This window comes from Dromiciops gliroides, chromosome 2 (assembly GCF_019393635.1).
Source record: "Dromiciops gliroides isolate mDroGli1 chromosome 2, mDroGli1.pri, whole genome shotgun sequence".
Lineage (NCBI taxonomy): Eukaryota > Metazoa > Chordata > Mammalia > Microbiotheria > Microbiotheriidae > Dromiciops > Dromiciops gliroides.
The window spans coordinates 438,035,399-438,052,175 of record NC_057862.1 but is presented as its reverse complement, the minus strand read 5'-3'; the positions used below and the strand labels follow the sequence as shown (position 1 = coordinate 438,052,175).

Here is a 16,777-nt window from a genome sequence, read left to right as displayed (position 1 = left end):
AGTCTGGTAGCCAGAGGTTGGGAGAGGTTGGGAAAGAGAAGTTGGAGAAGAGGAGAAATGGGCCTGGAAAAGACATGTTATAAGACTATTGTAATAGTCCAATTAAGTGGATAGTAATAATGACACGTATGTACTAAGTGAAAGCCAGCATTGAGAGAGTCAGTTTCAGAGTCAAGGAGATTGATTTCCAGTCTCACCTCTGACAAGGCTAGCTGTGTGACACTGGCTTGCTCACCTCCTAGATGTTCTCATTTCTCTACATTTTCATGATGCTACTCACTCCTGGTTCTCCTTTCTGATTCTCCTTCTCAGCCTCCTTTGCTAGATCATCATCCAACTCTGCACCAAAGGCTTTTACCTTGACCCTCTTTTCCTTCTGTATCAGAGGTTCTTAACCTCGAGTCTATGAATGTGTGTGTGTGTGTGTATAGACACACACACACACATAACTATTTCAATATAATTGGCTTCCTTTTTAAGCCTATGTTTTGTTATATTTTAATTTTAAAACAGTCTGAAGCGGTCTGTAGACTTCAGTAGATTACCAAAGGGATCCATGACACAAAAAAGTTAACCCCTGTTTCATAACATCTCATAATGATGATTTCATTAACACATACAGATTCAATTATTGTCTTTTTGCAATTGAGTTCTATATATACAGCCCTAAGTTCCCATCTCACATCACTGATGTCTTTTGGATATCTCAAACTAGATGTTCTGTAGGCATCTTAAACTCAATATATTAAAAATAATTTGTTATCATTCTCTCCAAACATTTTTCTCTTCCAAATTTTCCTGTTACTTTTGAGGGCACCACTATCTTCCCAGTCATCCATTCTTTTTTTTTTTTTTTTTAAAGTGAGGCAATTGGGGTTAAGTGACTTGCCCAGGGTCACACAGCTGGTAAGTGTTAAGTGTCTGAGGTCGGATTTGAACTCAGGTCCTCCTGACTCCACGGCTAATGCTTTATACACTGCGCCACCGAGCTGCCCCCCAGTCATCCATTCTTGCAACTTTGGAGTCATGCTCAATTCTTTTTCTTCACTAACTTCACATTTCTCTTCTGTTCCCAAGTTTCAGCATTTCTACCTTCACAGACTCTCATAGATCCCCTCATTCTACTCAAATAGCCATCACAACTCTTACAGTCTGTCATATTTCACATCCTTCCTATAGCATTAGACTTCTTTTTAAATTATTTTTCCAAATTACATGTAAAAATAATTTTAAACATTTATTTTTTTTGAATTCCAAATTCTCTCCCTCCCTTCCTTGCCTCCTTAAGAAGGCGATTTTATATAAATCATACATGTGCAGTCATTGCATTAGACTTCTTTTTTATCCCTAATCCACTTTTTTCCAATTTTATGTAAAGATTGTTTTCAACATTCATTTTTGTAAGATTTTGAGTTCTGAATTTTTCTCCCTCCCCAAGACAGTAGGCAGTCTGATAGACGTTATATATGTACAGTCATGTTAAATATATTTCCACATAAGTCATGTTGTAAAAGAAGACTCAGAAAGGGGAAAACCAAAAGAAAGGAAAAAAAACAATTAAAGTGAAAATAGTATTCCATTAGACTTCTAATTGGTCTCCCTGACTCAAGCCTTTCCCCACTCTGATCCCTTCTCCACTCAGCTGCCAAAGTGATTTTTCTAAAGCACAGATCTGACCATGTTTATAACCCCACCCCAGCCCCTAACTCAGTGTTTCCTGTCACTTCAAGGATCAGATATATAATCCTCTTTGGGATTTGCCCTTTGCAACCTGTCCTCCTTCTTACCTCCCTGGTACTTTGATCCAGTGACACTGACCTTCAAGACTCTGCTCAGATCCTACCTTCTATAGGAAGTCTTTCTCATTTCCCACACGCTGAGCCTTCCTTGAAATTATTTTCCATTTGCACTGCATATCTCTGAGATATATGGTTATTTTCATGTTGCCTCTCCATTAGAAGATGAGTTCCTTTAAGGCAGACACCATTTTTTCCCCTTCCTTAATCAGTCCCTGGCATTATTTAGCACTGTGCCTTGCACATAATTAACACTGGCCAAGCTATAACCAATGAAATAATAGATTCGGTTCCCCCCCCAAATGCAGTAAGATAGTGGCGGGAGAAATTAGGAGTAATGGAAGAAAAAAGATACTGCAGAAGTACAATGCGTGGGGTTTTTTTTGTTGAGTTGTTTGTCATGTCTTCATGACCCCTTTGGGGATTTTCTTGGCAAAGATAGTTGAGTGGTTTGCCATTTCTTTTTCCTGCTCATTTTACAGGAGACTGAGGCAGATAAGGTTAAATGACTTTCCCAGGGTCACACAGCTAGTGTCTGAGGCCAGACTTGAACTCAGGAAGGTGAGTCTTCCAGACTCCAGGCTCAGCACTTCATCCACTGCACCATCCAGCTTCCTCAAATAAGATTTAATAACTGGCTATGAGAGGTGAAAGAGAGTGAAGCATCAGTGAACATCAAAGTTTCAAAACATGAGACAGTAGATACAATTGTACTCTTTCATTAACAGAAATAGTGAAATCAGAAAATGGAGCAAAAAATTTTTTGGAAAGATGTTATGATTGGTTTTTTATATGTTGGGTTTGGGATGCTAGCAGGTAGAGCTTGTTTAGGCATTTGAAGGTATAGAAACTGAGTTCACCCACTAAAAAGGTGATACTGTGGGCTTGAATGAGATCACTAAGGAACAGGATAGAGAAAGAGAGAGGACAGAACCTTGGAAAACACCCACCTTAAAGAATCAGGAAGAGGAACCAGAGCAGGTGGTTTGAAAGGTTGGATAAGAACAAGGAAAGTGAAGTCAAGGAAGGAGCATATCCCAAAAGGGTGAGTAATTCAACCATTTAAAATGTTCCCGCAAAGTAAGAGGAGGAAGAGGACCAATTCAGTTGCCTTTGAATTTGGCAATTTAGTCTTTGGTAACATTTAAGAGGGGAGGTGTAGAGGAGTAAAGGGTAGTTATAGTATATTGAAATTAATTTTTGAAATGTATCAGTTGTTATTGAAATTCATAATAAACTTTAGAAAAATAAAAGGTAGCTCAGGATAAGAATGATTCCAAATACAGCGAGAGAGGTCAAAGAAAATGGCTGTGAATTTCATTCAGATGGTGAAGATGGCAGCCAGTTGGTAAGGAGTATAAGAAAGAATATGTCTCCCCGTCCTCTTGATTTTGGGGGGAGAAGTATTTTTAATTTTGTCTTTGGTGGGCAGCTAGGTGGCACAGTGGATAAAGCACCAGCCCTGGATTCAGGAGGACCTGAGTTCAAATCTGACCTCAGACACTTGACGCTTACTAGCTGTGTGACCCTGGGCAAGTCACTTAACCCTCATTGCCTCACCCCACCTACCCAGATTTGTGTTTGATATCTCCTAGGTTTAGCACACTTCCTTGAATGTAGTTGGTGCTTAATAAATGTTTGTTAGATTAGAGTTAATGATATGACTGAAGTTTAGAAAGGCCAAATAAATCCTTTAAAGGACTTGGTAGGCTTGAGCACGTTTTTAGATGGAAAGGAAGATGCTAGTAGAGGGGACAATAAAGATACCAGAGCGACAGAGATACTCTGTAAAACTTTTTAGAGAGAAGGGAATGTGTCCAGGGCAGAAAAGCAAGGATTAATTAACCTAAACATGAATAAGAATACTCTTTTGAAACAGTAGGGAAGGAAGAGAATGAGCCCATGTGGCTACTAAGTGTGGGGAAAGGAAATTGAAGAACTTCCTGTTAGGTAATCTGCTCTAAGTGTTTTGGGGGTGAGGTATGGTTAGGGGTTTAAGGAGGGATTAGGAACAATTATTATGGAAAATAAGAGAGGAAGTAACCAGTGAGGGTAAAATAGAAAAATGTTCAATGTGGTGAAAGCCTGCTTAAGGTTATGTACCATGAATTTGTAATTTAGTCATTTTTTTTTAAGTTAGGAACAAAGAGCATTTTGTTTTAAAGCAATAGTGGATAGAGAACTTGCCTGAGAGTCCTCAAAACCTGGCTTCGTACTTCGATGCTGACACAAACTGGCTGTATGACCCTGAGCAAGGCACGTACCCTCTTGGTGTATATCAATACCTCATTGACTGTAAAGATAACAATAATTTGCATATATGTACATATATACACATCTGTTTATGTGTGTGTGTTTGCAAGGTACTTTACTGATGAGGAACTGAGGCACAAATAGGTAAGGTGACTTGCTAGGGGTTAAGCAGCTAGTGAGTGTCTGAAGTCCTAGGTTGAGTATGGGTATTTCTGACTCCAGGAAATAAATGTACATAATTTCACTACTATTAGCCTTTCTTCAACCCAATTTAAGCTCAGGGATATGACAATTTTGTCTCAGTTTTTGCTACCCAAAGAGATACAAATACAGATATAAACTAATTTTATTGTATTGTACATTGCATTCTTATCTCAAGTATTAGGTTTCAAGTAACTTTTATGATTTCTTTAAATTTTAGATACGCTGGAGTAAATTCAAGTGTCTTATGGAAAGTAGGAACTGCAAAATAATTAGCTTCAATGCTGAAGGTTTATATAGTTTAATATCTAGTGACTTCACATCTTTTTATTATCTTAGGAGAAAACTCTTTTTTCTTTTTTTTTCTTTCTTTTTTTTTTAAGTGGGGCAATGGGGGTTAAGTGACTTGCCCAGGGTCACACAGCTAGTAAGTGTCTAGTGTCTGAGGCCAGATTTGAACTCAGGTACTCCTGAATCCAGGGCCAGTGTTCCATCCACTGCGCCATCTAGCTGCCCCCGAGAACACCCTTTTTTTTTTTCTTTTTTTTTTCCGGTAAGGCAATTGGGGTTAAGTGACTTTCCCAGGGTCACACAGCTAGTAAGTATTAAGTGTCTGAGGCCGGATTTGAACTCAGGTACTCCTGACTCCAGGGCCGATGCTTTATCCACTGTGCCACCTAGCTGCCCCGAGAACACCCATTTTTACCAACTTTTTGTAGCAGTTGGAATTTTAATCTTAAAAGTAGACTTTAGACATGAATCTTTGTTACAAAGCTGATCATTACAAATTACTTGGATGATTTCTCAATGTTGTATTTTTATTAAAATATGTTTTGCAGATTAGCATAAAATGGCAGACCAGAGACAGCGTTCACTTTCTACCTCTGGAGAATCATTGTACCATGTTCTTGGGTTGGACAAGAATGCAACCTCAGATGATATAAAAAAATCATATAGGTAAGAAAGTAAATTTTAACTTTCAGAAATTCACTCAAGTGCCCAGATGGTGCTATTCATTATGATCTAGATTTAGATGGGTACAACATTTATAGGAAAAGGCTCTTTCTTCAGATGTTCAGCTTTTCTTTAAAAACAATTGTAACTTATAGGTGACATAATTTTGTTTTGGATTTTGTATTTCCACTTATAAAAGTGCTTATTTCCTAAAATATTTTAAATTTATAGTCTTACATTTTCTTCAGAGGAAAGTAGCACCTTGTAGAATTTTATACATTATCAAATGCAAAACTACTAATTTCTAAAGCAATACTTTAGAAAGAAAGAAAAGCATGAATATAATTAAAGATCTTCCTTTTAGCCTTTGATATATATGCACTGCTCTGAGAAGAGGAACATGGACACATAAATTTTAAAACATGGCCAAATGTACTTAATTGTTTCGGGAGGGATAGCAGGAGAGGGTTATTGGGAACTGAGAGTGTTCTTTTTAAAAAGGGTATCAATAAAACACTGAAAAAGAAGAACCTGGAAAAAATGTTCTGTGTATACTTTTAACAGTGTGACCATTTTAGTAGGCTCTTTCTGAAAAACGTATTCACTTCTAGACGGCCTCCTTTTTCATATATTTTGCTTATGAAAATTCTGTTTTCATTCAGTTCTTTTCAGTAGAAAGTAAATAAACTCACTGCTGATTAATGATAGTAGTCATAGTAATAATAACAAATAGGACTTTTTTTGTCATCCGTGGTAAGTTTAAAAATGCATGATCCATCTATCTATGAGGATGTTATGTACTGATTGGCCTGCAAATTCTTGATCTGTCACTTAATTTTTTTTTTTTCAGACCTAATTTTTTATATGTGGTGTGGTTTTGTTTTGTTGTGTTTTTTTGGTGAGGCAATTGGGGTTAAGTGACTTGCCTAGGGTCACACAGCTAGTAAGTGTTAGTGTCTGAGTCCGGATTTGAACTCAGGTACTCCTGACTCCTGGGCCAGTGCTCTATCCACTGCGCCACCTAGCTGCCCCATTTTTTATATGTTTTATTTACCTCAACCACTTAAACCTAAAGGATTCCTCAGGTTTATGGGAACATTGTTTAAACCATTTGGACTTTGCACATAACCAGGTATCTTAGTATTCTCATCTGATTATCTTTAGTGTTAGAGTAGTTAATGGCAAACAAATATAAATTACATGATGAAAAAAGTTTTTATAGGTTAGGGGTTCTTCTCTTCTCCCCCCCCCCCTCCAGTATTCAGTTAATTAAATGGAACACTAGAGGTCAGTAGAGAAACAAAGTAGATGCAAGAAGTCAAACATGCAACTGATCTTTCCCTAGCTCCTTGAGCAAAGTTAGGTTTGTCATTATAGAAAGTTCTTATGCCCTAATTGTTGTTCTTCTCTAAGAACATGAAGGTAGAAATGCAGGTACAAATGGATGACACCATAAAATGAAAAAGGTTTTCCTGTATTATTGCCCCACACAGATGAATGGAAAAGTGAAAGAGCAGGGAGCCAAATTTTAATGGGCAAAAATCTTTTTGTTTGCAGGAAGCTTGCATTGAAATATCATCCTGACAAAAATCCAGATAACCCAGAAGCTGCAGACAAATTTAAAGAGATCAACAACGCACATGCAATATTGACTGATGCCACAAAACGAAACATATATGACAAGTATGGTTCTTTGGGCCTTTATGTAGCTGAGCAGTTTGGGGAAGAGAACGTGAATACCTATTTTGTGCTATCCAGCTGGTGGGCAAAGGTGAGAGGAAAATGCTTCCTTTAAAAGCTTCAAAGAGACTCTTCTGTTCACAGTGTTCTTTGGGGTTTTCTATAATTGTATTTATACAATTTTGTGTTTTGTTGTAATAGCTGATTTTAAAACATTAGATTTCAGTGGATTGCAAGAATTTTATAGCCATTTAAACAGTATAAAAATTGACTACAGGAAAATGTAAATGGGGAGATCAAAGAAAAAGAAACAGTGCTGTGTCATTCTTTTTTTAAAAAAAATTTTTTTATATCTTTTGCCTTTTCCAGTCTATCCCTGCCCTCATCCAGAAAATCATCCCTTTTAGCAAAAAATGAAAAAGGGAAGGGGAAAACACTTCAGCAAAACTAACCAGCATGTTAACTGTATCCAGCAATGCATGCGCTATCCTCCACCTCTGCATAGAAAAGAGAAAAGCACATTTTCATTGACTGGGAGACTAAAGGTGTGGAATATTGCATATGCAGTCAGATTCAGTTGATGTTTTGGTTTTGCTGAATGCTTTTTATTTTCTTTTTTTGTTATAAGGAATGGCTCTTTGGGGAGGGGAGAGGGATCTATTAGGATTGAGAGTGATCTAAAAACAAGAAATATTTCTTAAATGTTGTAAAATAAAGGAACCAGTCCCCCTCCCTTTTTTTTTTATTAAAGTGAGGCAATTGGGGTTAAGTGACTTGCCCAGGGTCACACAGCTAGTAAGTGTTAAGTGTCTGAGGCCGGATTTTCAACTCAGGTACTCCTGACTCTAGGGCCGGTGCTCTATCCACTGCGCCACCCAGCTGCCGCCCCCCCCCCCTTTAAAAAAAATCAGCTGTAGCTATTTTTTTTAATTATTTATTTTTTTCCCCGTTACATGTAAAGATAGTTCTCAACTTTTATTTATACAAGCTTTCCAATTTCAGATTTTTCTCCCTCTCTCCCCCCCCCCTCCCCTAGACAGCAGGTAATCTGATATAGGTTTTTATATATATATACACATAATAACATTAATCCTATTTCTGCATTAGTTATGTTATAAGAGAAAAATCAGAGCAATGATGAAAAACCTCAAAATAGAAAAAAACAACAGCACCAAAAACAAAAGAAATAGTATGGTTCATTCAGCATCTATACTCCACAGTTCTTTTTTTTCCTAGGATTTGGAGATCCTCTTCTATCATGAGTTCCCTGGAACTCTTCTGTACCATTGCATTGGTGAGAAGAATATAGTCCATCAGAGTAGAACAGCACTCACTGTTGATGATACTGTGTACAATGTTCTTCTGGTTCTGCTCATCTCACTCATCAGCAGCCCAGCTGTAGCTATTCTAAATATTAAATCTTTGTCCACTGACAAATTAGACCATCTCAAGAGGGCTGGATTTGAAATCAAATCCCAGATAGTCCTTGTGCCTTGGTGACCTCAGGCAAATCTAATTTCTTTGGACCTCAGTTTGTTGATCTGCAAAATAAAGGGTTGGACCAAATGGCTTCAAAAGTCCCTTTCAACTCAAAAACTATGATAGATATCCTCATAAAGTTACTGTTAAGGGGCAGCCAGGTGGCCCAGTGGATAAAGCACTGGCCCTGGACTCAGGAATACCTGAGTTCAAATCCAGCTTCAGACACTTGACACTTACTAACTGTGTGACCCTGGGCAAGTCACTTAACCCTCATTGCCCCACAAAAGAAAGTAAAACAAACAAAAAACCCATAAAGTTATTGTTAAATGGGAACATGGTTCATACATCCTCTCTGGGGAGACAAAAGAGTTGACAAAGTTGGTTTCTTCATGTGTCTGAAGACAATAAGAAACAAAATTTTATGGAATAGTCATTTTTTCAGTGTTCACGGTAAACATAAACAAAGACCAAAATGGGGGTAATTGCAGTTTATAGACTCACATCTATTGTGAAGGATAAAGACCTAGAGAAATTCAATGAAGATCCTTTCAACCAAATGAACATATTTTTAATACTCAATAACTTTAACACCAAGGTAGGCAGAAGTGAAAATGGTGAAAAATACTTTTGAAAATAAATCTCAGGGGCAGCTAGGTGGCGCAGTGGTTAGGGCACCGGCCCTGGAGTCAGGAGTACCTGAGTTCAAATCCGGCCTCAGACACTTGACACTTACTAGCTGTGTGACCCTGGGCAAGTCACTTAACCCCAATTGCCTCACTAAAAAAGAAAAAAAAAAACTTAAAAAAAAAAAAGAAAGAAAAGAAATCTCAGGTGTGCTAAAGGAAGGAGGCCCATGGTTAGTAGATTATTCAGAAGTCTCATACCTCTGTATCATGAATTTTTTTTCCAGATGAGAATCAGAAGACTCTGGAGAGCAACCACATTAATAATAATAATAGCAACCAGGCAGCTAGGTGGTGCAGTGGATAGAGCACTGGCCCTGGAGTCAGGAGGACCTGAGTTCAAATCCAGCCTCAGACACTTAACACTTACTAGCTGTGTAACCCTGGGCAAGTCATTTAACCCCAATTGCCTCACCAAAAATAATAATAGCAACCAACACTTTTGGTACTTTAAATTTTGTGAAGTGCTTTTCTTAGGTGATCTCATTTGATCTTCACAGTCCTATCACAGATAGTATTTTATATCTGAGTAAACTCAGTTTCAGTGAATTAAATGACTTGCCTGTGGTCATGTAGCTAGGAAGTGTAAGATGTGAGATGCAAGATGCAAAGTAAGATGCCTCCCATCCCTTGTTCTACTATGTCATACTGCTTTTCAAAAATGGAATTGGCTGTCCATACAGACTGAACTAGGATTGGAAAAAGAAAGGGAACTTGATTATCACTCTTCCAAAAATTAACCAAAGTAAAACAGTCATAATAATCCTTTTCTCTACATTCTACTTATGATGATCTTATTAACTTCCATCAGTGCAGGTGTCACTTTCAGATCTATACAAATCCACTTCTCTTTCCTGAGCTCCATTGTTGAAACACAAATTCAGCATGTCCAAAACAAAACTTATTATCTTAAAGCTACTTCTCCTCCTGTCTCCAATGCCCTCTATGGGTCTATTTCAATTCAGACTCTATGACCCTCTGCTCATAATTTCTGTCATAATGTACTATCATTAGTTTTTCCTTTCTTTCACCTTTCAATTCAGGAATCTTTAACTCTACTTTTTTCTTTCACTCTCCTATACAGCTAGGTGCCAACTCTTCTTTTTTTTTTTTTTAAATCTTCACAGCATCTCTTCTCACATAGACCTTGCCGTAATTGAGGCCACCGTTACCTCTTGCCTGGCAATTTAATAGCCTCCTACTTAGTCCTCCGTTGTCAAATCTATCCCTTCCTCTACCTAACTGCCAGAACAATCTTCCTAAACTGCAGATCTGATCATGTCACTATCCTTCTCGAGAATCTTCAGCAGCTCTAGGACCTCTAGGATCAAATACAAACTCCTCAGTTGGGTCCTGTACAATCTGGGCTCAGCCTACTTTACCACACTTCATATATTTATTTGAGTCTAACTAGCCTTATTATTATTCCCTATATACATTATTCCTTCTGTAACCTCTACTTTTCTTTTTGGTGGGGCAATGGGGGTTAAGTGACTTGCCCAGGGTCACACAGCTAGTAAGTCATGTGTCTGAAGCCGGATTTGAACTCAGGTACTCCTGAATCCAGGGCCGGTGCTTTATCCACTACGCCACCTAGCTGCCTATAACCTCTACTTTTGCACAAGCTGTCCCTCATGCTTGGAATGCATTCTTATTTTGCCTCTTAGAATCCCTAATTTTCTTCAGGACTCTTCCACAGTGTATTTCTTTATCCCTATATTTAGTGCTCACACTGTTATGGGGATACCTTTGCTCTTTTCATCACCCACCAGTGTTGCACCATCACAGTCTATAGAAATTTCTGTGTCTGCCAGTATTCTATCATAACATCACAAATTTACAACTGGAAAGGGGTCTTAGAAGCCATTTGTCCAAACCCCTCATTTAATTCTCCTTTTGTTTCACTCTTCCAGACTTAACTTTCCACTCTGCAAAGTCTTGACCAGTTCAGTTAACTAGCTCAGCTTTTCATTGTTTTTTAATTATTTTCCCCTTGTTCTCTCACCACTTATCCCTTTTCATAACTCAGCCTTGTTTTTCCCCATTAATCCATCTTCTCTGCTGCTGTTCAAATTCTTCTGATACTACTAGAAAGTCATTAAAACTGCTGATTTTTGTTACCCATTCTCATGTAGGCCCTATACTCCAGTCTTCTATACTTAATCTTCCTTTCTCAATAGGCCTATATCACCTTCTTTCAACCTTCCCTCTTAGCAAAGCCTCATTTGACTGAAAAATTTAAGGCTATCCATTACCAGCTCTTTCTCCCCACTTGTGTATTTCAGATCACCTCAATATCATCTCCCCTTTTCTCCTCTAGGAAGATAAAGTGTCCCTTCTTACTAACACCAATACCCCCAACATGTTCCCTTAATACCAAATCTTCCTTTTTCCCCCAAGGGTGAGCTCTTTCAGTCATCACCTCTCTAAAGCTTCTCCTTATCCTTTGGCTCTTTTCCTGATGCCTCCAAACATGCCCACTCTCCCCACCCTTAAGAAAAATCTGTACAACCATTCCCTCAAGCTATTACCCTAAAGCCACTGCCCCTCCTTTTTACAGCCAGGCAGTGAGGGTTAAGTGACTTGCCCAGGGTCACACAGCTAGTAAGTGTCAAGTGTCTGAAGCCAGATTTGAACTCAGGTCCTTCTGAATCCAGGGTTAGTGCTTTATCTACTGTACCACCTAGCTGCCCCCAACAGCCAAACTCTTAGAAAAAGCTATCTGCCTTCATTGTCCCTCCACTTTCTCACCTCCTACTCACTTCTCAGCACCTTGCAATCTGACTTTTCCTAAAACGAAAATCATCCCTGTCCTTAGAGTTGGGAAGACATGTACATGTCAGAGTACATATAGATTTTGAGGGATCAAGATAGGTCTTATATAGAAGGTGGTACTTGAGCTGGTCTTTGAAGGAAACTAGAGATTCTGAGAGTTGAAGATGAGAGATAGAAGTGCATTCCAGATATAGGGAACAGCCAGCACAAAGGCATGGTGTTTGGAGATGAAATGCTGTATATGAGGAATTGTAAGAAGGACAGTATGACTGGATCACAGTGTTCATGGGAATAACAAGAAATATAGCTGAAAAGGTAGTTTGGGACCAGGTTGGAAAGGGCTTTAAATGCCCTTATTTTGTATGTGTGTGTGAGGCAATTGGGGTTAAGTGACTTGCCCAGGGTCATACAGCTAGTAAGTGTCAGGTGTCTGAGGCCGGATTTGAACTCAGGTGCTCCTGAATCCAGGGCCAGTGCTCTATCCACTGCACCACCTAGCTGCCCCTGAGGCTGGATTTGAACTCATCCTCATGCCCTTTAAAAAAAAAAAAGTGGGCTTGTATTTCTGTTTATAATAAAGAGCTACTGGAGATTATTGGGTAGAGGGAAAAACATGGTCAGATTTGCACTTTAGGAAAAAGCCATTTGACAGATGTATAAAGAATGGATTGGCGTGAGGAGAGAGAGTTGGAGCAGGCAGATGTAATAGGAGTTTATTGCAATAGTCTAGGCACTGCAAATGGACAATGGACAACAGGATTGAATTGGTGAAAAGGAGATTGCTTTGGCGAAATTCCATTATGCTTTTACAGTTCCCAAGCTGTATCCCAGTGCAAATATCCAACTTTAACACAAATGTTCTTCGAGCCACACTCTGTGACACTATATCTTCTGAAACATCACCACCCCTAAGTTACAAATGAACCAAAGGGCAGTGGATAGTGTAAGGGGCTAAAATTCTAGCTATACTGTCTAAAATATCTAGTGAATGGTCGCCAGTAAATTATAAGCTTAGCAAGAGTTTAGACTTTTAAGTATTTATTAAGGAAAATAAGAATTTGGTGAAGAGATAGAGAGAAAGGCCTAGATTCATCTACGCATTTTAGAGAGCCGGCCTTGCCCCTTCTTCCTCCTACAAGCAAACTCACTTCCTGATGCCAAAGAAAAGCCACATGGCTTGCCCTCAGGCATCTTCTTCTCATGGCAGAGCTTTTCTACAGTAACTCTCCAGCAGGTGGCATTATTCCAATCGTTACAATAGACATGGTGGGCACAGACTTGAGTATCGTTGCACTGTTGACTACATACAAGGAGTGACATGAAGGATATCAAGTGGCAAAAATGAGGATCACATGGACAGCCTAAGTGCTCTGCTAAAACATACAAAATGTAAAAAAGACCTTAAGGGAGGTCTCCAGCATATTGGGTGTGTTTTCTAAAGAGGATTTCTGGGACAAAATGGATAATTCACAAAATGAGATGACATGGATGGGTTGTCCTCTGTGCTGCTGGATGGAATTCACCTTGTTAGTGTGAAATCATAGATCTATTTTTATTTATTTAATTTTTTGGGTGAGGCAATTGGGGTTAAGTGACTTGCCCAGGGTCACATAGCTAGTAAGTGTTAAGTGTCTGAGGTCAGATTTGAACTCAGGTACTCCTGAATCCAGGGCCGGTGCTCTATCCACTGCGCCACCTAGCTGCCCCAATCATAGATCTATTGAAATATTCAGAAATAAAAATGCTTCTTTTGCATATGACATTCATTTTCTTCAGAGTTAGTCTGATAGCCATTCTCCAGTGAAACTTGAGAAAGTTTTTCTCAGAGGGGGATCAGTATAAAACTGGGTCACCACTTTATCATGAAAAATCATATAGGCATTGTACTAGGCACTGGAGTTCTTGAGGGAAATAGGTTTTTTTAGTATGTTATGAGTGAACTTTGAGTCCAGCATCAGCAAGCAATTACTCTCATTTTGTTATGAGCTTTATTATTTATCTTTGGAGTTCCTTCTTTTATCACTTCTAACAATAACTTGAGATTTATCTGTGCAATAGTTTGAATAGGAAAATGGTATCATATGTAATTTTTTTCCCTTTTCATTCTATATTGATGATCATCTTACATCCTAAATGCCATTTTTTGCAAGTACATTAAAGTCTTATCCCTTGTAAAATGGGACTATATGTTAAATCTGGTCATTGAAACAATGCCCAATCTCTTCCTTCTACCCAGGCCCTGTTTTTATTTTGTGGGATCATTACTGGCTGCTACTGTTGCTGCTGTCTGTGCTGCTGCTTTAACTGCTGCTGTGGAAAGTGTAAACCTAAACCTCCTGAAGGTGATGACCAAGAATACTATGTCTCCCCAGAGGACTTGGAGGCACAGTTACAGTCTGATGAGAGGGGTAAGTATCTTTTAACAGTTACAGTCCATAAAATAGATACAGCCTCCAGTGTGTGCATGGGTAATAGCTAGAATGATCCCTGAACCAGTGTTGAACTATCTTGTCAAACAGGAGGGCATTGATACTGTGCTTGGAGTGTTTTTGGTGGAAGCTGGGACGTTTGAGGTGTGAACATGGAAATTTGAGGTAAAAATAGAAACAAGAATGACCAGATTTACATAAATAACTGTCTCCCACCCATTGACTCTGTAGTAATAGTAGAATTGTGGGGTTGGAAATTTGGAGACTGGTGGTGGTTGGGAGGGATGTAGAAGGTGGACTTCTAGTGATGGGTAGCTAAAAAACATCTCAAGAAATTAAAAAAGGCTAATTGGGGTGGGGACAACTGACAGTTTTTTGGTCTCAGAGCAAGTGTTACTATGATATATCATAGAGACTTGTTGAAATGATCATTCTGTTCCATTTCCTAATAAAGGGAATGGAGTGTTTCTGGTTAGGAATTTAGTTGTTATGTAACAAAAGTTGCGTGTGTGCTTTTGTTCTCTTAGTGCAATAAAGTATGTGTGTTTTCCCCTTTTTCAGAGGCTACAGACACACCTATTGTGATACAACCAGCATCAGCCACAGAGACCACCCAGCTCACAACTGACTCCCACCCCAGCTACCATACTGATGGATTTAACTAAGTTAAGAAAACACTGTAATTAGAATGGATAAATCAGTACCTGGCCAATCAACATTAGAATCATGAACAGTAGAAATAGAGATCGGGGAGGGAACAGCTCCTGCCACAGGGAAAGGGCAGACACTGACCTGCCAAGAATATTTTGTAATCCCTTCCGCCTTTTCTGTCACCTTCAGTGTCGTATCTTGATGATACATGAAGTGCTGTAGCATGCAGTATTTAAAGCAGTTTAGCTACGGTCTTCCTTTATCCTTTTTTTTTTTTTAATCGCATGTATGGGGTTATGTTTTATGTATGTCTGTGTTGTAAATGTATCGAGGAGTTACTGAATTAAGTGAATAATGGAAGCAATCTGCATTTTAAGCAGTGGTACCAGCCTAAATATATTTTTCAACCTACGAGTTTAAGTGAGAATTGCTCTGAAGCCACTTTTGCTTCCATACAATTTAGTTGTGAGGACCTTTAAAAAATAGGAAGGGGAATTCATCGTTCTCAACCAAGAGTACTTGTTCACATTCCCTGTGCCCATGTTAAAGCCAATGTATGACTTAGCTCAAAATGGAGGATGTTTCCAGATAGGAATTTTATCCTTCCTTATCAGTTTTTGACCTTTGTATACTGGCCTACTCTTTGACACTTCCTTTTGTTCATGAGCTCCAGAAATGATGAATAGCTCCTTGCCCGGAGTCAGAATACCTGTGTTTTGGTCCCAACTCCTCTAATCTTATAAATGACCTTGGGCAAGTCACTAAACTTCTCTGAGCCCTGGTTTGCTTATCAGTCAAACAAGGGGGTTAGATTACATGACCTTTGGGGTCCCTTCCAGGTTCTGTAATTATGAAAGAATTTGGAAATATGAAAATGACTCTTCAGAAGACATAATCCCTGTGTTTATGTGGTTTATACTTTGTACCTGATCTCTTCAGCCTTGTTTACGTACATCATTGTGGGGTTTTTTTCTCCTCAGGTAAATTTATTGTGGAAATGAAAAAAATTTCCTTTTTTATATTGAAACCAAATCATGTTTGCACAGTGTTTAAAACCAGTTTTCTGTATCTAAAATTTACTTTAAGTCTCTTCTGTTTTCCCAAGCACAGTTACTCTGCAACAATAATTGTACTTTTCTTTTTCTTTGTTTCTTTTTTCTTTTTTTTTTGCATTTAACAGATTCCATGCTAAGGAAGATTCAGGGTGTTTGGGTTGCAGTGTTGGTTCCCTCTACCCCCACCACTGTGAGGGTTGTGAGGGTACAACAGAGCAATAGAGTAAAGAGTCAGAATAGCTATCAACTTCCAAGCAGGTATCCTGTAGTTAGATGCACTCTGTATTCATTATCTTGCCCTTTCTTGCTTCTTGTTTGACATTCCTCCATTCATCATTCCCAATGGAGACCCTCTTCAGCAGTTAATTTAAAATAACAAAGTCTTTTCCTAGTAATTATAGTGTTGAAGGCACACCGAATTTCTTCTATAAAGCTTGATTGATATCGGGGCCTCCTTTATAGACATTGTAAATTGTAATTTTGGTAAATAATGACCTGCCTACTCTATTCAAATGATTTTAGATTTCTAAAGGGACTAGTTGGTAAATCTGCCAAATCAGTCCAAATTTTTCTTAAAAGCTCTTTGGCAATGGACAAAATTAGAGTATCTTAAGATAAGTTATGGTAGTGCTCTTTATGAAGCCCCACCACATAAACCTTTGCCTTTCCTTTATCCCTCTTGTTTTCATTCTCTTTTTCTTTCTCCCATACAGCAGGCTTAGCCTTGCCATAATCACCAATGGGTATCTGTGAAGGTATTGTGTCATTACCCTGATTCTGAAACTATATAAAGCATATAGATGTCTTTTAGGCTGAGT

At 38.6% G+C, this 16,777-nt stretch overlaps 1 protein-coding gene across 2 annotated transcripts in view; it reads left to right on the top strand.

Moving 5' to 3' along the window:
• Nucleotides 1–15,792, top strand: part of DNAJC5 (DnaJ heat shock protein family (Hsp40) member C5) — a 40,388-nt gene extending 24,596 nt beyond the window's left edge. Inside the window, exons 2-6 of one of the 2 annotated variants that reach the window (XR_006354661.1) lie at nucleotides 5,090–5,207; nucleotides 6,762–6,975; nucleotides 14,061–14,232; nucleotides 14,344–14,418; nucleotides 14,815–15,792. Coding sequence is in view for 1 of the 2 variants with exons in the window: in XM_043980932.1 (XP_043836867.1) it covers nucleotides 5,101–5,207; nucleotides 6,762–6,975; nucleotides 14,061–14,232; nucleotides 14,815–14,918 (597 nt within the window). In the remaining variant the exon portion in view is untranslated. The remainder of the gene's footprint in view (nucleotides 1–5,089; nucleotides 5,208–6,761; nucleotides 6,976–14,060; nucleotides 14,233–14,343; nucleotides 14,419–14,814) is intronic. The other variant, XM_043980932.1, reaches the window with a different exon arrangement.
• The last annotated feature ends 985 nt before the right edge of the window (nucleotides 15,793–16,777 follow it).